We start from the raw sequence: 20,849 nt of genomic DNA, 5'->3' as shown, positions 1-20,849 counted from the left end.
TGTCCCCAGCTTGTTAGGACAAATCCTTAGCCTGATAATCATCCTCTGTGGCTTTTCTTGGGCGTTAAAGGCTTTGTAGGTCTTCTTCCTTCCCAGATAGTCTGTCACTTCAGCTTTCATTCCCCTTGAGATGGTCTCTGGGAATTTCAAGTATTCAAGACTGTGCGGTTGTCTTTTCTTTGTTTCCAATTTGGCGAATTATGGTCCAAGAATGAGCTTCTCAAATGTTATCTTCTTTCATAGGAAAGTCTGCTTTGTTATTTTATAAGTGCTCTGTGTACCTTTTTGAGGGCTTGAGCGCTTACTGTCATATGATATTAGGTAATTGGTTGCTTTAGTCCTTTCCCCCGTGTCACTTTAAATATGTCTCTTTTTGTTATTGTTTTGTTTTTGTTTTTGGAAGCAAAATATTATGGCTCAGGTTGATCTTGAACTCACGATACAGCCAACAATAAATCTGAACCTCCTGTCATCATCTCCTGAGTGTTGGGTTTATGGGTGTGAGCCAACTGGGCCTGGCTTTAGATTCCATTCCCTTCTGACTATGAAGGAGACCCATTGAGATCTTCAGCAGAGCTGGGCTGTGACCATGTACTCTGTAAACATTTATAATTGTTGCATAGTGTTGGGAGCTATTTGGTAGTAAGTGTCTGAAAGTTCCCGACTATTGGATTTTTTTAATATATAAATTGTGATTTTTATCATTGTAATTGTTCTTTATCTGGTCTCTGTTTTTCACCTTGGACTCCACAATGATAATTTTGTCTCTTCTTTCTGTATTACGTTTTGTTTGCATAATGTACACACACACACACACACACACACACACACACACGCACATATACCACATGCATGCATTACCCCTAGGTGCCAGAAGGAGGCGTTACATCCCCTGGACTGGATGGTGCTTAGCAGCTATGTGCTCTTCATCATTGAGCTTTTGGCTTCAGCTCCCTGTTCTTGAGGTCAAAAGTAAAGAGCCAATTCGTTGTTGTTGTTGTCACTGTGGTACTGGGAGGTAAGCCAGGGTTCTCATGCTTGCTAGGGAGCACTGTGACACTGAGCCCCATCCCTGGTTGTGTTCCTATGCTTTATTTATTTATTTATTTTTAAAGAGAATCCAGCACCCTGGATGGGAGGAGAGAAACCAGTGCAGTGTTTTGCTAAAGCATTCCTTGCTGGGTTTCTTCCTTTCCTGACTACGTTGTTCCCTGTTGTTCCCTCGTCTTGGTCTTGGTTGAGTTGGTTGCTGTTGGTTTCCTTTCCTAATTAATTTGCAAGTTCTGCTTTTCTTCCTACCTTGCTCCTGTGTGCTTTCTCAGTGTTGACGATCAATCACGTTTTCCTGCCATTAGAAGGCAGAAAGAAACCAGCTGTTTCCTGCCAGGCATTCTGCTTCCTCATTGCCTTTTCTCTCTTCTCCAGTAACCCTGGAGCTGGAGCTGTGTCCTTCCCTTCCCTCTCCCCTGACATTCTTCCCACAATGAGAGGTTTGAAACCCTTCCTCCATCTCCCTCTGCCCCGTTGGGGATTCTTCCCCCCATTGTGCTGCAATAGTTAGATTCTCCCCCACTGCTGCTAGAGTTCCGGTCCTGTGTACCCGACTTGGCTTGAGTTGACCTTCAGAGGCTGCCTGGCCTTCCCCGTGGAGGATGAACAGTTTGTGGAATGCACTGTGGGATGCACTGTGGTTTTGTGTTTGTCTTCTCTGCCCTCTGCCCTGAGATCTCTGCTCTGCCAGTGTTCGTCAGAACCCTTCAGGCACGTGAGCTCTTAAGTCCTTAGCAGCCAGAAGTATTTCCTTCACCCCAGTGGGTGGTAGCCTGGCTGGCCTGGGGCTCTGGGGTTGCAGTTCTTTGCTTTCTGCCTCGGTAGCTGGTTTCCCACGATCTCCTTGCCCCAGGGCTGCAGGTGAGAAACCCAGAGTGTTCTTTTTCACGTGAGTGTCTCTTGTTCTCCCTGGCTGGAAGTTTTTAAGATTCTCTCTGACCTCAGAGTTCAGAAATTCTAGCACATGCCTGGGTGTTCAGCCCCACCCCGCCCCCAAATGCCTTCCTTCTGCACACTCAGGCCTTTCTTTGGGACTTTGTCTTGTATTTCCCTTGATTTATTGTCTTTTGCCTTCAGATTCCTCTAGTTGTTTGCTGTGGCTCCTGGCTCTACCTCCTCGCTCTCCTCCGTTTTCCCATGTGGTCTTATGACTGCCATTTTGCTCCAAGTGCAGAGGCGCCCAATCTTTTAATGTGACGGTTTCACTTACAAGTATGCTGAGTCATATTTATAGCTATCCTGGGACAGGTGCAGGCTCCTGGTTACACACCTGCTGGGATGCGAGATAATTCTTATCTATTTACTGACTCATGGGATCTTAGCGGTGACCCTGTAGGCCTGGTTAGGTCACACCCTGATGCTGTCTCTCTCCCTCAGGGTCATTGGTTGCGCAGCTCTGTGTCTTTAGGAACTGCTCTCCTGTGTTGTTGCGGCTGCTGCTCTTTGTTTTGTTTTGAGTTATTCTGTTTCTGGTCCTCTCTGTTGTCTTTTCTACTTTGGGGCCGACTCTCACTGTGGAACGCTGGTTGGCCAGGAACTCAGTCTCTCGGCTTTCTGAGTGATGGGATTCTAGGTGTCAGTCACCACACCCATGATGGACCCTGTTGTTGCTCTTTCTGTTTCTGCCCACAAGGCTTTGCTCTTCCCTCTCTAGAGCGAAGGGACACTTGGGGTGAGAGAAGGGACCGTGACTTTGGCTCCCAAGGGATGGTGGTTGACATCCAGCCCTTCTCTTGCCACTTCTGTCCAACTGGCGTAGTCTCAGAGGAAGAAGAGTAGCCCTGGCCTGTCTGTAGACATTGCCTGAGCTTCTCGGGCACCACAGGGAAATTTGGGGTCAAGTTTGTTCTAGATTGCCTCTGCCGTCCATGCAGAAGTAGCTGCCAGGCTGTCGGGAGACATGAGAGCAAACGGAACAACTTAACTAGGAGCAGGGAGGGGCTGGAATTTCTTTTTTTTATATTCAAAGTCAGTGGCAGAGATCTTCAAATATGGATTGGGGCTCAGAAGCTGTCCTGGGTGCACATAGCACAGGCGCTTCTCTCCTGGGTTCCAGCTCTGGTTGTCTTTGATGCTCACCTGACACAGCAAGTTCACTTCTACCCCAGGGTCTTTGCATCTGCTGCTCCTGAAGTCTGGAACTCATCTTCCTCAGATCTCCCCCTGCCTCCCTTCCTCCTTTCTCCCTTCCTCTCTCCCTCCTCCTTTCCCTCCTTTTCTTACTCCCTCCCTCCCTCTTTCACTTAGGTCTCTCAGATATTGCTCATTCCTCATGCCCCACCCTCCTCTTCTTCCTGACCCCACCTTGTTCACTGTAGCCTTTATCACTCACTGTGTTACACAATATCTTATGTTTTGGTTTTTGTCAAACCCCAAGGGCACAGCCACTTTCTACTTGCATTTTTGTTATTGTTATAATACAGGGTCTCCCTATATAGCCCTGGTGGGCTGAAACTATGTAGACCAGGCTAGCCTCAAACTCACAGGGATTAGCTTGCCTCTGTCTCCTTGATTGCTGGGATTAAAGGCATGTGCACCATCTTGGATTCTATTTGTATTTTTTCCCAAGCACTGAAATAATTAGTTTTTAGCATACAGTAGGCTTTTCTTAAATATTTTTGGGATAAATTAATGGGTGGATGTTAAGATGTGATGGAAACCCTTAGGGATATTGAAAGTACTTGACCCACTGAAGATGAACTAAGGATGAGGAGAAGAGGGTGTGACCTCAATTTGGAGATCACATCATTGGCCCAAGGAACAGAAGTGACTTGAGAATCAAGGTGTCTGTACACAGACGGGAACAGAGGAGGCATCTCTTGGAGCAGCCGCCCTGTGGTTGGTTGGAGGCTATATGCCTCAGCAGACAAAGAGCCCACCACAGAGGGGTCCTGTAGGGCCTGAGAAGATGACTGTCTATTGCAGGGTGTCTCCAACCTCTAGGAAGATGCAGCTTAAGACTGTACACCTTAGGCTGGAGAAAGAGGTGGCTCGGTGGTTAAGAATGTTTGTTCTTGCCAAGGACCTGGGTTCAGTTCGCAGCAATGACATGGCTGCTCACATCTATCTGTAACTCCAGTTCCAGGGGACTGACACCCTTTTCTGACCTCTGTAGGCAGGTACCAGCCTCTCACACAGTACACATATATGTAGAGACAGACACACATAGAATAAAAATAAATAAATGTTTTTAAAAAACAAAAAAGACTAGATCCTTTGTGGCTCTCAGGCTTCCTGGATCCCATCCTCCTCCTTCGCTCCCTGATGACCCATCTCCCAGAGGAAAGGCTTCAGTACTGGATAAGCGGCGGGCTGCTTGGTTAGTGAGCAATGCCCGTAAAGGTACCTGCTGCTTTTTCTCTCTGCTTATACCATTTACTTCTCAGTTTATCTAAGGTTCTCCGTCCCCACTCCCTCAGATCCTGTTATGGGGCAATAAATAGATGAAAAGAAATAAAGGGTGCTTTTTGTCCAAAAAGAGGCAAGCTGAAGGGGTCCTTTGGGTGTGTGTCGTGTGGGTTGCTGTCAGCCCTGGCCCAGGGCCCTTCCACACCAGGAAGAGGGGAAAAGTAGTTATTTACGGCAGCAACCAGGTCCTCTCGCTCCCTGCCAGGGCTCCAGGCCACTCCACCTGGTGAAGGGCGAGAAGCCACAGCTTTGTCCTCCTGATGCAAAGCTTCCCTCTCTGCCCTTCTCAGGGCGGTGGACGAGGAACAAGCAAACTTCACACACACCCCAGCCTCCAGAGCTGTGTTTTATCTTTCCCCAGGTGTGGGGATTGAATGGCGGAGCCACAAGGTCAATGCAAACTGAAATGACAAAGTATTTGGGGTGGAATTAGGTCTATTCCTAGCCAGTCTAAAGAAAAGCTCTAAAGAAACAGATATCAAAAATGGCATGTGAAACCCCCGACAGGCGAGAGCCCCATGAATCCTCTCTGCTATCTGCCTGAGGCTGGTTCAGTCCTTTTTCCCTCCCCCCCCCCCCCGGGGCCTGCTTTCTCAGCTGCTGGGCAGACTAAGTGTCCTTGTGCACTTAGAATCTTATCCCAGCATTCGCTGTGACTTTTGCTCTCCTTGACCTCACACTTGTGTGCCTGGGCATCTCAGGACATCCCCATATGGGTGTTTTGTGGCCAAAGTCCTTGATTATCTTTAAAGTCAGTGTCTGTCAAAGACCTTTGGGACTGTTGTAACAGAAATACGCTGGGGTCTTACCAGTGACAGAAGTTTATTCCTCATGGCTCTGCAGGATGGAATGGGGGGGGGGGGGGGCAATTAGGTTGGGTTATGGTGAGTCCTTTTCTTTGATGCAGAGTCAGAACTCTGGTTCCTCCTACCTCTTCTGATAAGGACACTGTTTTAAAGCTATGACCTTGGGGTTAGAGTTTGATTTAGGGACTGGGAGGGATGTAAGCCTTCAGCTGATAACACTCTTAACTCCATGAGTAACTTATGGTCAGCAGCCAGCTGTGGTTGCCAGCACCGTGCTTATGTACTTGACCAACTAGCACGCAGCCTACATGGAGTAGGGGCAGTGCGTCTCAGGCGCCAAGCAGTCTCAGCAGTGTGGTGATGGTGACACTGCTTGGGAAGGGCACTGGATGCTGATCATCGTATGTTCTTTTTAGAAGGGCTGAGCTATAGAAAAGAATTAGGAAAGTGAGTAATGAAGTAGCAACACTCCTCAGCCCCTCCCCATTTCATCACTTTGGGTATCCGTTTCTCTAACCTGCTGTGTATGTCCGTCTTCACATGCATGCATAGTACATTGTGTGTGTGTGTGTGTCTGTGTGCATGTGTCTGCAAGTTGAATCATCGTGCCTTGTAGGATTCTAACCTACTCACTTAAGACTATATACCAAAACCACTTTCCCAGCTATTTACAGGCAATTGCAAACTACAATAAGACACAAAGGCAGCACTGGTAAATTGGACAAAATGAAACCTACAGTTACTTTGTTTTCTTTTGGGCTCAGTATGGGAAATGTGACAGACATCCTTTCATTTTAAAGTAGAAGTACCCAGTTTTGACCCAATTTAAGAGACATTTGGTAAACATTCTGTCCTTAGACATAGTTAAAGATAGATGATAATAATGTTATATCTCAGGGCAGCTGACTCAGTGAACCCCTCGGTAGTCTGGCTGTAGGCACGTGGATGTAGTCAGCCCTCAGCATCATTTTCTTATCTGCTGATTCAGTCAACTGCAGGCAGGCTCAGGAGGTGGCAGGGGCAGTGTCTGGGGAGGGTGAAGAATATCTACTAAAAATGCACAGATAATTTTTTCTTGTGATTACTTCCTAAGGGACATAGCATGACAATTGTTTACATAGCATTTGCTTTGTGTCAGTATCATAAATAATCTAGAAATGATGTAAAGTCCATGGAAGGATATGCATTATTGTATTAGAGGGGACTTGCACACCCACAGAAGATCCTAGAAGCAATCCTCTGTGGATGTCAAAAAGGCTGTGTGTTCTTGGCCTGTGGCTTCCCCTGTAGGTTTTTAATGTGTACATGAATTCTATGAGATCATGGATGAAACCGTTGGTGGCCCTGAAAGGCAAGGACCCCTGTGTATCTGGCTTGTGCTATGGTCACTGTGCCCAGACCTGATTATGTGTCTGCCCAGATACACCATTGCTTGAAGGCTGGCAGGGCGTGTATCCCTTAGCAGGTGCTCATGGTCTTCGTGTCTTTTTCAGGAGGAGTTGAGACCAGACCTTTGGTTCGGGGTGTTGGTGGCCGAAGTATCAGCATGAAGGCATCTCCTGCTTCCCGATCCAGGCATGGGCCCTTCAAGACCATGCCCCTGAGGTGGTCATTTGGACACAGGGAGAAACGTCCCGGGGCATCCGTTGAACTGGTGGAATACCTAGAGTCCAGAAGAAGACCCCGTTCTACCAGCCAGTCCATTGTGCCGCTCTTGACTCGTACAGCTGGTGGGGATGAGATGTCAGCATCACCGAGGTCAGATGGCACCCTTCCTGCTAAAAGTGAAGACAGTGGTCGAGCCATTGGGCAAGGAACAACTGGGGTGCCCCTTTCCTCATGCCACCTCAACCACCATCCAGCCCTGGGGTCTTTAGATGACAGTCTGCACACTGCCAGGACACGAACGGGGAATGTAAGTCAGGATATCAGGCTCCCAAAAAAGTTTGATCTGCCCCTCACTGTGATGCCCTCAGTGGGGGATGAAAAGCCAGCTCGCCCTGAGGGCCAGAAGATGACCCCTTGGAAGGGAAGTAGCCAGGTGGGAAGCCAGAGTAGCCCACCTTCCCCCTCCACTGGCTTGCTTAGAAACTTTAAGGACAATGGGCCAGGTACCTTACCCAAGATGAAGTCTAAGGCTGCCGTGGAGGAAAGGGCCCCTGACAAAGACAGGGGACAGGGGACATTCACTCTTTTGAAGTCTGTGTTTTGGAAGAAAGAACACAAGAGGACTGTCAGGACCGAGAGCTCACCACCAGCGCCCCCAATCTCCCTAGCGAGTGACCGGCTGAGCCCTGCCATGAATGAGCAGGCCCGAGGTTCATCCCCTGCCCTCAGGATTCGAGAGAGCCCAGCCAAGGGCCTGGGCAATCACACGGAGAGGGACATCCGATCTGCGCCCAGCTCTCTCCACCTCCCCCGAAAAGCCAGCAGGCCCCCTCGAGCCAGTACAGCTGGCACCTCACAAAGGACCATTCCTGGGGAACAGATTTCTTATGGCACCCTGCAGAGAGTGAAATACCACACCCTTTCCTTAGGTCGAAAGAAATCCTTACCCGAGTCCAGCTTCTGATGGAACATTTCAGTGTTGTGTGAAGCCGCCATCCCTGGCGCTGTGCACTGAGAATCTGTAGGCTCTTGTGTCCAGAGTGGATTTTCTAGAATCCAGTTGACTTGTGGCCTCACCCCCAAAAAAAGAAAAGTTTGGTCTCTGTAACTCTTGTCATATTCCAATAACCCAGTGTCAAAGTGGTTGGGTTCCCATTGCTGGGTTTTGATACAGCCTGGCCACTAGATGGTGCTGCTAAGCCCAAATTATCATGACAAGGCTAAAATTCGTGTTTGGTGTATGGAAGTCCAGGGCCTGCCATAGTCTACTAAAAAGACTCTGGTGTCACGGCAGATACTCACTCTCCCAGCTTGTGTGCCCCTAGCTTACAAGCCCTGCTTCTTTTCTTCTATTCTCCCTTCTTTCTCTCTCTCCTCTTCTCCCTCGTCCCCTCCCTCCCTCCCTCCTTTTCCCCATTCTTTCCTTTCATATTCTTAAAATAAAGGGCTTGTAAGAAAGATCTTTTCCTTTTCATGCTTGTCTTGGATAAGTGTCAAAGATGCCAAAAAGAAAAGAATAAGAAATAGAGTGTGACAGTGGCGGCGAGAGATGGGAGAGAAGAGACTGATATTTCAGGAAGGTTATTTAATATATAGCAACAAAATTGTATTACAGCTTTTCACGGTATTTTAAAAAGATAACTATTTTGATATCAGAATAAAGAAGTTTTTTTTAAAAAAATATATGAGATCTATGCACAATTTTAATAAAAATTGTGTTTGTGAAACTTGCAAATGGCGGACTGAATTACTGAAATTTGAGAAGTGACTCACTTCATTCCTGGTGCTTTGCACAGTCAGTCACAGCTTGTTGCTATCTATCAGAAAGCAGTTGCCTGTGTTGTTTCTGAAACTTGAGGGAAAAAAGCTCTTAATTAAAATTATTTGTGCCTCCATCCATCCTTTCTTTTCCTTCATTTAAAGGTGTTTTAAATTTGTATATATTTTTGAGACAAGAGTCTCACTCGGTAGCCCATACAAATCTTGTACTCTTGGCAATCCTCCTGCCTCAACCTTCTGAAGGATTACAGGCATGAGCCACCGTGTCTAGCTTTTGACTTGCTGTTTCTGAAGGAGACTAAGGAAGGCCTCTTTCTCTCTCTGGAAGGGGCCAGCACCTGTGAGTCTGAGGCTGCCTGGCTGACCTTGTGATCGCCGGTGTGCTGCTGTGTATTTGCCCGCACTTCAGGACCTGGTCTAGGAATATCTTACTGTTTCCTACAAAGACATTGCAAAGCCTAGACCCAGGACTGGGGCCAGCAGCAGCTCATTGGCAGCCTCTCAGGTAAACATTCTCTGGAGGGTGTTTCCTTTCTCACGGGATATTTCTTCAAGACTGCTGGCCACAGGAATGCAGTCGTCCTCCAGACCACCGTGTGCGTTGTTGCATGTCTCTACAGCTTTTTTTTTTTTTTTTTAAATCAGGAAGAACGGGATTCCTTCTTCTCCCCAGTGAGAAAGACAATTTGCCTTTCAAGACCCAACAGCCAGACCCTCCGGGGGCTACAAGTTCCCTAGCAGCCCAAGTTTCTTCAGTTCTTAAATTGTGATATGGAAGATGTGGCTGATCATTGGCTCCTGGCTGACACCAAGCTCAATCTCGCTTTGCTCTCTAAAACTGAGTCGTAACTCAGGCTTGCACCCGGGCCTCTCTTGGAATGACCTAGACTCCGGGATTATGAGTGCCTCCCAGTTGTTTTAAGAAAAAAAGATCCGTTACATCGTGTGTGTGTGTGTGTGTGTGTGTGTACACAATGGCACCTTTGTGCCACAGAGCACATGTGGAAATCAGAGGACAACTTTATGGGAGTCAGTTCTTTCACCATGTGTGTCCCAGGGACTAGACCCATGTCATCAGGCCTTGGTGGCAATCACCTTTACCCACTGAGCATCCTTCTGGCCCTCATTATAATCCTCTGGGGTAGGTACTGTTAACTCTGCTTTACAGAAGAAGGAACTGAGGCACAGAGTTTAATCCACCTAAGATCACACAGCTACTAAGTTACCAGAGCCAGGATTTTTGCTCACTGCCCACTCTGAAATAATCCGTTCAAACCAAATTAGGGCAGGCAAGCGCTGGGGATGGTTTAGTAACCTGAGACTCGACTTGGTTTAGATCTCACACACACACACACACACACACACACACACACCAGCAGCAGAAGCAGCAGCAACAGCAGCAGCACTTACCAATTGATTGGCAGCTCAATTCCTTTCCATGTACACAGACCCCTTTTTGAGCGATGTACCTGACAGCCTCAGACCCCCACCTAACCGAGCTACACATACACCCATCTCTGCACAATGGGACAAGTTTCTCCTACTCTCACAGCAATAGAACTTAAACAGTTTCTGTTCAGATATATCCCCAATTTATCAGGAAAGAATGGAAAGGCTGATCCAGTTTGAACTGGTCTTGAGAACATATGCATGGAGGCAAACTGTCCTCAAGTGAAGTTAGAATTCCTACCATCTTAACCTGTGTCTACTTGGGGGGGGCATATGATTAGAATCAGGTGCATTATGGGAAGAGACATGCACCACTAGGAAAATGATATCATGACATAATCTACCAATCAAAACAGAACCACTCTTATTGGGCCTTTTAGCAACCATATTCCTCCTTTTGAGCCCCATAAAAGGAAGCCTCAAGCAATAAGCAGGGCCTGTAAGTACTCTCCTGTGTTCTGCTGTTAATCTTGATAGTGCACCCCTGCCTAATCTGAGCTTCACTTTGAACTAAGTTGCTTGCTTTCACAAATAAGTATAAGCCCTTACTCCAGTCCTTTGAATAAGAAGCCACTAAAGGAACCTGGGAATCTTTGAATAAGAAGCCACTAAAGGAACCTGGGAACATCTGGCCCAGCCCCCAGCCATGGGTTGCTTCTGGCCTTTCCTGCTCATCAGAATGGTGACTTGTTTTCCCCTGGGGTAAGATCAACAGCTTACCCCAGGGGCCCAGGTCTCGGGGTATTCATTCCAGCAAGAAGTCAGCATCTGAAAAACTCCTTGTCACTGGGCTTGCTATTTGATTAAGTTTTGATAAATTCTCTAAATCTCATTTGTGCACGAAATTGGGGGACTGAGTGCAGACGTGATAGGAATAGGGCAGGTGGCAGGTTGTTTTCTGTGTCTGTGGCCTTGACTTTGTTCTTCCAGAGATGCAATTTTGCTTTGATTCACTTTTAGATCTTTGGCAGGATTGCTTAAGTGATGTCCCCTGAACTTACCATAATTGACTGTAAACATCCTCAGGCCTCACTGGATGGTAAATACTGCTTCAGGCTCTGTCGGTACAATAGGACACGAAATACACAAATTACTGCCTTTAAGCAACCTGTAGTAGTTGGAAAAGACAATGTAGTGGATGTAACCAAGGTAATTTCAAACTTCAAGTATTAATGGTATAAATATGTGGGTCACTTGGCATTGAGCCAAGTGAAGCCAGTGTGGTATTCTGCCACTTGCTGAGACCAAATGACTTCTCTGGATGTTGAAATAGCCTCAGGAGAGAACTAGTTTCCACTGGGGCCACTTGCTGACAAAGCCTCCTAGGGCCTTGAATTCCTGTGAGTGGCCCAGGCAAAAGGATTTCTTATGGGAAAGGCTGGGGAAGGGGGGAGGAGATGTGGATGAATACAATAGCTCCTGCCAGCTTGTCATTGATTCATTGATTGATTGATTCATTCATTCACTCATAGCTAATTGATTTTGGAACTTGGTCTGCCGACTAGGCTGGACTGGAACTCAAGGGAATACCCCTGTCTCTACCCTGCTAAGTGCTGGGATGAGTGAGCAGAAGGTCAGGGCTACCATGCCCAGCTTTAAAAGGGTTGGCTAAGATTTCACCCGTGTGATTGAAGATGGCTTAGAACTCCCGATCCTTTGGCCTTGTCTCCCAGGTGCTGGGGTTACAGGCATGGGCTACCACACCCAGCAGTATCCTAGCTTATAAAGGAGTCAGAAGAAAAAGCTACCACTCCTTAATGCCAAGTAGGTTTCTATTTTTCCAGCTCTGGAAAGATTTGGAGATTTGAAGTTGCTCCCCGGAGAGAAGCTGCCTGCTGCCTTCATTTCTGGAGTGCCAGCCTGATGCACACGGTGTGCGGCTACCATGGGGGAGAGTTGGCTGTGTGTCTGTAACCTGGCCTATGATTGTGGTCAAGCAAGTTGTCAGTTGCTTGCCCACTTTGGTGTTTCTCCTGAAGCCAGCAGGATCAGGTCCTCACGTGAATAGCAGCCCTATGTGGCAGTGTTCCTGAATGAGTGTAGCCACAAACTACATTTACTGCTTTTAACTGCTGGTTGCTGGCCCCGTGCATCTGTCAATCATGGCAAAGATGAAAGGCTGGGGGCGGGGGGAGTGAAGCTATGTGAGAGCCACGCCTTCCTTTCCAAGTGCTATCCTTTTCCTTTTTTTCTTTCAGTTCCATTTCTTTTACTTTTTTTTAAATTTAAAATTTTATATATTTTAAGAATTTCATACATAAGTACTGTATTAGCACCATTTCTACCTTCTTCCCTTCTCTGTGTTTCCCCTCTGCCTCCTCTTGAAGTCATGACAAATTTATTATACACACACACACACACACATACACACACATCTCTTGTGTACTGTTTGGAAGCATCATTTGTCAATAAAAACCTGATGGCCTATTAACAAAGGGCCGGAAATAGAATTTGGGCATTCAGGTAGAGAAATTGGAACTCTGGGAGTTAGTCAGGCACTGGGAGAATCAACCACCCAGACTCTGAGGAAGTCATACGCATGAAACTGAGGAGAGGTAACTAGCCTTGTGGCAGACATAGAATAGTTTAAACGGGTTATATAAGTTACGAGCTAGTCAGGGGGACAAGCCCAAGTGTATGACCTAGGCATTTACTTGTAAATGAGCTTCTGAGTTATTACTTGGGAACTGGGGCGCGGATGGAAAAGCTTGAAGCTACAACATAGGAAACACACTAAGGTCATATAGTGTTGCTTATATGCACGTATGTTTAGGGATGATCACTTGGGATTAGATAGCCTAGTGGGAAGCTCAGCCCTGGGAGAAAACGGATTCTCCGTCTCTCAGCATTGATTGGCTGCCTGTTTATCGTAATCTAAAGATGGCTCCATTTCTTTTGACTACAGCTAGGTCTGGGTTGTGATAGCCAGACCTGCAAGCTCTTAGATCCAGAGCAGGCTGGTCTTTGAACCAGTTTTACTAGCAAATGCATCTCTACCTTGTGTGCTCAGTCCTATCTCAAGTTACATTTATCCCTCTTGGCTGACTAAAATTAAAACATGAGCTGATTAAAAATGGCCTGTGGGGGGCTGGAGAGATGGCTCAGCGGTTAAGAGCACCGACTGTTCTTCCAAAGGTCCTGAGTTCAAATCCCAGCAACCACATGGTGGCTCACAACCATCTGTGACGAAATCTGATGCCATCTTCTGGAGTGTCTGAAGACAGCTACAGTGTACTTACATTAAATAAATAAATAAATAAATAAATAAATAAATAAATATTTTTTAAAATGCCAGTGTTTAAGGAATTTTCTAGATATTCTTCAACACGACTTGCCTCCTGCCATCCAGCCCTGTTTTCCCTGAAGGCTGCATGGGGTTCTGACCTCAATTGCTGAGGAAGCAACAATGTAAAATGAAGCATGAAGGAGATATCAGCCTCTCCTCTACAACAAAACCAGACAGGAAAGCACATGGGGGGAACTGAGAAGAGCCCAGGGAGTCTGAGTTTAAAATCTTCTTTTGTATCTCCTTTTACTTCTTTTTTAATTTTATTTTGTTTCTGAGACAGGATTTCTCTGTGTAGCCTTGGCTGTCCTGGAACTCACTCTGCAGACCAGGCTGGCCTTAGAGTCACAGAGATCCTCCTGCCTCTGTCTCCTCAGTGCTGGGATTAAAGATGAGTGCGGTTATGCCCAACTCTACTACGTTTTCTCCTAGACATTTTAGCTGTGATTTGTTTGAGTTAGTTTTCTTATATGTAGTGATGGAAATCATGCTTGCTCCCTGATCTGGTTGCCAGCCTTTAAATCAACGTCAGCCCTTGATCATCTCACTTTATAAAATTTTGAAGTCGGGTATTGTGAGTTTCTCAGTTTTAGTCTTTCAAAAGGTATTTTGGTCATTTTTCGGTACTTTGCATTTTCAGGTAAATTAGAAAACTCTGCTTCTGCTTTCTACAACAACAACAACTCCCCAAGATTTTACTGTTAGATGTTTAGGACAATGGTCAAACTAAGTTCTTTTATTAAAACATTTTAATAACCTGTGGATTTCCAATCCATTGACATGGTATATCTCTTCAAATAGTTAGGTCTTTTTGGCTAGGTGTCCAAGTACGGGGGTTTTGTTTTGTTTTAATCCTTTAGTATGAATACCTTACACAGTTTGTGTCAAACATCCTTAAAAGTTCCTGTGTTTGACAGTACTGTAAAGGGAAACGTCAAACTTCTTTAACTTCTGGAACTTAATTCTCTGTAGAAATAATGAATTTTGTCTGTCACCTTGTATCCTACAACCTTGCTGACATTTAGTAGCTTCTGTGTGAGTTCTCAAGTACTTTCCATGTAGACAATTGTCCCACGAGACTAAAGGTGGCTTCCCTTTCTCCTTCCAATCTACTCCTGCCCCCCACCCCGTACCCCCAGTCATTTTGTGTTGATTTTAAGCACTGGGCATGCTGCATCAGAAACTTGAGTACGGTGTTGTGTACCAGTAAGGGCAAATAGCTCCCTCTGACTTCTTCTTTCCCAAAGACCCTCCATTAAATATACACAATTAGTCATACTGTTGGTAGATATTCTAAATCAGGTTGAGAACTTTCCTTCGCTGCTTTATTTTGCTGGGAGCTATTTTTTTTTTTTTTTGAAATGGATTTAGATTTGGGCAGACACTTTTTCTACATCTTTTGAGATGATCATAACTATGAGTTATAAGGATTTATTTTTGAATTTTGAACCAGCCTCACATTCCGGGAATAAATTCCACTTGGCCATCATACTTTCTCTTTTTATCCTTCTGGTTTTGGATTTCTAAGTTTTTATTTAGATATTCCTTTTGCAACTAAGCCCATAAAAACTGCTGGCCTGTTTCTCTGTTTCCAACATCTGGTTTTGTTATTAGGGCAATGAACCTTGATGGAATGAGTTCGGAAATACTTTATTTTCTTCAGTTTTCCAGAAGAGTAGGGTAGAATTGTTGTTATCTATACCATAAATGTTTGGTAGAGTTTGTCAGTGATATCATCAAGGCTGAGAATTTTCTTTGTGTTAAGGTTTTTAGCTACAAAATCAATACTGTTTTTTAAGAAAGCAAAGAAAGACTTATTTTATCTGATTTTTTTTACTTTAACATTTTCATTCAAGTGTATAATCTCTCTGTACCCTCTACTCTCTCTATTTTCTTCTCTCCTTCTTTAGTCCTCTTTGTTCCTCTAGACTATTTCACTTCTACTTTTATGTCCACTTATGTGATTTTTTTATATTGCATAAAATATAGGAAGCATAAATGAGAGAAAACACACAAAATTTGTCTGAGGCTGGCTTGATTTGCTTGATATGATTATCTCTAGTTGCATCCATTTCCTGAAAATGACATATTATCGATATTAAACATTTTATTTTATCAATAATTTCATTAATAGTTTTATTAAAATTATTTTATTAATAATTTAAAAATAAAATATAATTATATCATTTGCTTCTTCCTCTAACCTCTCCCGTATATCTCTTCCCTGATCTTCCCAAAATTCATTGCCTCTTTTTCTCTAATTGTTTATATGTCAATTAACATACACACACACACATATATATGTGTATACACACATACATCTATGTATATATACCACATATATACACATATAAGTGCCAACTGGATTTTGGAGAACTCACAGGCATCACTTTAATAAACCAGCATAATACCTGGGTTCTAAAGATGTATATCCTTATACCCACAAATAAGTGTAGTTCTCAGCCTTCATCAAAGAAACTTATCTTCGCCACAGAGACCATTATAGGAAACCACAACTTATCAAAACGTAGCGCTGTGGAGCCCAGTCCCAGCTGATGAATCAATTCACAGCTCAACTCCTGCACCCAAGGGTCAGGGATCACCACAGAAGACAGCATGGGAAGTTTTTTGTGTGTATTTGGTTTTGTTTTTCAAGACAGGGTTTCTTTGTGTAGCCTTGGCTGTCCTGGAACTCACTCTGTAGTCCAGGCTAGCCTCAAGCTCAGAGAGAAGGCTGCCTCTGTCTCCTGAGGGCTGGGATTAAAGGTGTGTGCCATTACCACCTGGTCTGGCATGAAAAGTTCTTTAAAAGCTAATGGAACAGAAAGTCTGCTGTGAGACTGCCTCTCCTAGAGATGTCAAGGAAGCTACACACTCATGAAATCCCACCAATACAGCTTCCTAATCAATAAAACTGAACAAGGACAATAGCAATAAACATGCTAACAGAGAAGGGGCGAATCTCATAGGGTCCCCACCCTAGACAAAGACCTAGAGGCAACTGAGGAAGACAGAGAATGGGAGAAATAGTTGTGAATAGAGCTTCAGTATACACTGATGTACACGTGTACCTGTGAGGTGTTGATTTGGAGTTCTTCAGGTAAATAACCAGGATTGGTATAGCTGATTATATAATAATAATAATAATAATAATAATAATAATAATAATAATAATAATAATTGATTGAGGCCAGAGAGTAGCTAGTGATAGTGCAGGATGCATTTCCCGAAACAATTGATGATGCTATCAGTCTTTTGAGAAACCTCCATGCTGGGTCTGTAGTGGCTATACTACTTCCTGTCCTCAGTGTTAGCAGATAGGGGTTTCTTTCTGTCCACATCCTCAGCAGCGTTTGTTGGAGGCTTTCATGCTGACTGGGGTAAGATGGAATTCATGCAGCTTTTACTTGATAGCTAGTGAGGTTGAACCTTCTTTCTTCTTTATTGGCCATTTACATTTTATCTCTTGAGAACCGTTTGCTTCATTTGCTCATCCATTGAGGTCACCTAGCATCTTCCATGAGTTTTGGCAGCATGTATCTAGATTTACATGGTTTGCCTGAGTTGCTCAATGTCCCCGTGTCATTCTCTGAAATGTTTTTACCCTATAGTGACATTCCCTCTCATTCCTGGTATTGAGAACTGGTGTCACTCGCTTTTTGATGAGGAAAGCTAAATTTTATAGATCTTTTCTTTAAGATGTATTTATTTATTATATGTGAGTACACTGTTGCTGTCTTCAGACACACCAGAAAAGAGCAACAGATCCTGTTACAGATGGTTGTGAGCCACCATGTGGTTGCTGGGATTTGAACTCAGGACCTTCGGAAGAGCAGTCAGTGCTCTTAACTGCTGAGCCATCTCTCCAGGCCTATAGATCTTTGCAAAACCAGCTTTTGGTTTCCTTGACTTTCCTTAGTATTTTTTTCCAATTGTATCTCATTACTCTGTATTCTTACCTTCAGGATATCCACTCTTCTTATCTTAGCACTCATTAGTGCTCCCCGCCCTTTTGTCAGGGGCCACCGTGTAATTCTGGCTACATTGTAACTCACAGAGATCCACTTAGCTCACCAGTGCTGGGATTTAAGGTACCCTATTCTGGGTTTTTGTTTTTTAATATAAAGATTTATCTATTTTTATTTTTATTTTTATGCGTGTGTTTGTTTGTATGTGTGTATGTATAACACATATGTACAATGCCTGTGGAAGACAGAACAGTGTGTTGGATCCCCTGAAATTGGAGTTACAGCTGCTTTTAAGCTACCATGTGGATTCTGAGACTCCTTGGGTTTCTGAAAGAGCAGCAAGTGCTCTTAACCATTGAGCTATCTCTCTAGCCTGTTTTCATTCCCTAGTGTGAACACTGAAGCCACTAAAGGATCAGAAATCCCTTGGCTCCTCTGTTGTAGACATTTACTGTTATGAATGTCTCTGAAGAGCTGCCTCGGTGCATCCGACAGATTCTACTATGCTGTGTTTTAATCACATAAAATGCCATCTGACTCCCCTTTAATTTCCTTTTTCATCCATGCATTATTCAGAAGTATATTTTTAGTCTTCAAGGAAAAAATAGCGACTCCATGTTCATCTGTGGTAGTGGGAACGTGAGATGGGAAACCATGTGGCTGTAAACAGGCAGATAAGAGGTAGATAAGAAGGGAGAAGAGGCGTGAAAGCTACCGGAGAGCCCCTGGCTCCTGAGTTCCCTGAGGTCCTGGGTGCTTTACCCACATGGTATGCGAGCATCTCCAGCAACTGCACATGCATCCCTCAGAGCTGCTCTAGAGTAGCAAAGCGGGTAAAATTTGAACTTGAATTTTTTTTGTGAAAATGCTCACATATTAATTGTAGAGAGCCTCGGAATTCGTTATGGCACGCCATGCGTGCATACAATGGACTTTGATCATATTAATCCCTCTGCCTTTTCTTATCCCATCCCCCACTTTCCCGTCCCTAATGCTTCCCTGCAGGTACTTTCATGTCACCTCCCATCCCTGGATTCCACATGTGCTGCTTGCCTTTGTGAGTCTGCCATGCTCGGCTCCATATAGTGACCTCCAGTTCCTCACATTCAGGGTGAATCCTAAAATGCTTCTTCCCTTAAGAAAATGGTGTTCTGTGCCACAAGCTCTGCTTTCTTTTCCGTCTTCTTTTCCTTTTTTTTTTTCTTTCTGGCAGCTCACAAAGTTTCAACAAGAAGGAGTAACTTTAGCAGCTGTCATGGATGTAAATTGGACAGACTTTGCAGGCTTGACATATTTCCTGGTAGGCTTCTGCGAACTATGTCAGTTCTTCAACTCCCACCCCCCAGAATATCTAGCTAAATGGACCATGAAAGGAGAGTGTCTTTAGAATCTTGCTCTGAACTAATTGAGAAGCAAATGTAATCCTGCATTGCTGGCTAAAACAGGTAAATGGAGCATGCTACCATGGCCTCTGAGTTGTGCAGAAGAGGGTCCCCTTTAGGTTAACCTAGGTGACGTGTGCCCCAAATGGCCCAAGGGCTACTGATGGTGATCATCAAACCCTTTATGCCGGTTTTAAACTCAGGCAGGAGAAAATTACAAATCTCCATGGGAGTTAGGCATTTTTGTTTCTCTATATCTGAATTCTGCCTGCAATGCCCTTTCCAGATATGGCTTAAGTTTTCCTCTCCATGATCTTTGTTGGGTGACTCCCAAAGGCATGGCCTGGTGACCCACAATGAGCTGTTGTCGTTCAGAACATGTCTGCACATGTTCTCTCAGTAAGGACCAGAACCAAGGTAGCTGGTGTGGCCAAGGACAAAGACAGAGGCTCTGTGACTTCATAAGACAGAAAATGGAAACCAGGGGGAATTATCTTCTATAGTGTAGGAAATCTTGCTGGAAAACCTTAAGAGTCTAGGAGGCTCAAAAGAGAAATAGACCTGTGTGTGTGGCAGACAAGTCCTTAGCAGACACACTCAGGAAGATCAGGTGGTTGCTCACAAAGCTGCTTTTTGAGGTGTTTGGGGTTGGGCCCAAATTGGAGTTGTATATGATATAGTCATTGCTGACTTTTCCTTAAGCTTTGGGCCAGAGAGAAGAATTTCTAAAGCTCCAGCTGGCTTGGCTTTTGTTGCCTTTCTTTCTTTCTTTCCTTCCTTCCTTCCTTCCTTCCTTCCTTCCTTCCTTCCTTCCTTCCTTCCTTCCTCCCTCCTCCCCTCCCATTTTTATTTGTTTGTTTGTTTGTTTGTTTGTTTGTTTAATAGCATTTTGCCTGCATGTATGCCTCCACACCAGAAGAAGATGTCAGATCTCACTATAGTTGGTTATGTGCTACCATGTAGTTGCTGGGAGGGAATTGAACTCAGTACCTCTGGAAGAGCAGCCGGTGCTCTTAACCTCAGATGCATCTCTTTAGCCACTTTGGGGCCTTTCCCACCCAACCTGATGACATCCCTCATTCTCTTGCCCTCAGGGAAGCATCTTGAAGTGGGGACAAGAACAGGCAGAGCAGCATCAGAGTGGGTGCATGGCTTCAGTGAAATCTTCTTATCTCTCTGGTCTTTGTTTTCCTATTCCACTGGCTGATGCTGGACCAGGTCCTCTCTGGAGGCCTGTCAATTCTTACAAGCTTTTAAATCAGGGGTAGCAGGAGCCAGATAGGCCTATTCTTCCATGTTGCCTAGCTGTCTGTCTTTGGGCAAGTTGTTTAAGTTCTCTGTGCCTCTTTCTCTCATCTGTGGAGCTAATGAGAGAACCCCCCCCCCTCACGTGGTAAGTGTATTCGATGAATTAACCGGAAAATATCAGTTATCAATCACTATTGCAGGACTCTGGGACACACTGGTCACAAAGGATTCGAGTCAGTAACAATATGAGAACTGGAAAATCCGACTTTGGAATGACTTGGTTTTGGCCTTGAGAAGACAGTCCAAATGGCATAGAGAAAGAGTTAATATAGGATGTGTTCACAGGGAGCTGGGGGAGAAAGGATTGATTCTGGAGATGTAAAAAACGTCTATTCTTCTACTTAGGAGCAATGGACCAACGAGGTCCATTTTTAGAGGCCCTGTCACTCCGTCTGCCAGCTTTTCGGCTCATTTAATGGCTATATTTATTTTTGTCCACAGAGAACCCAGGTGTTTCCTACCTTGCACTTTTTAGTTAACTTTGACAAGTTAACTAGCAATTCTGTAAAAACCTGAAAGGCAGTGCTCACAAAGGCATTTTGATGTTGGCCTAAATCCTAGTTTCGGGTATATTCTTCCCAGTGTGTGTGTGGGGGGGGGGGAAGGGGGGTCTCTGAGTCACAAGTCACAGTCCTCAGCACTATGCATATGTCAGCACAGCTGGACAACTTGAATAGCATGGGAACTGTGTCCCCAGTGTGCAATTGTGACCTGCGGTGAGGCTAGAGATGTCTCTGTGTGCGTGTGTGTGTGTGTGTGTGTGTGTGTGTGTGTGTGTGTGTCTTTCTTTGTAACCTGGGCTGTC

General features: G+C 44.8%; 1 protein-coding gene across 2 annotated transcripts in view; it reads left to right on the top strand.

The window, feature by feature from the left end:
- The window catches only part of Usp43 (ubiquitin specific peptidase 43), a 61,572-nt gene extending 53,348 nt beyond the window's left edge, over nucleotides 1-8,224 (top strand). For both annotated transcript variants that reach the window (XM_021177354.2, XM_021177353.2), the window contains exon 15: nucleotides 6,758-8,224. In XM_021177354.2, coding sequence (XP_021033013.1) covers nucleotides 6,758-7,836 — 1,079 coding nt within the window. In that variant the 3' untranslated portion in view covers nucleotides 7,837-8,224. The remainder of the gene's footprint in view (nucleotides 1-6,757) is intronic.
- Nucleotides 8,225-20,849: the final 12,625 nt, after the last annotated feature.

This window comes from Mus caroli, chromosome 11 (assembly GCF_900094665.2).
Source record: "Mus caroli chromosome 11, CAROLI_EIJ_v1.1, whole genome shotgun sequence".
In the NCBI taxonomy this organism is placed as follows: Eukaryota; Metazoa; Chordata; class Mammalia; order Rodentia; family Muridae; genus Mus; species Mus caroli.
This window is presented reverse-complemented; position numbering and strand designations above follow the sequence as displayed.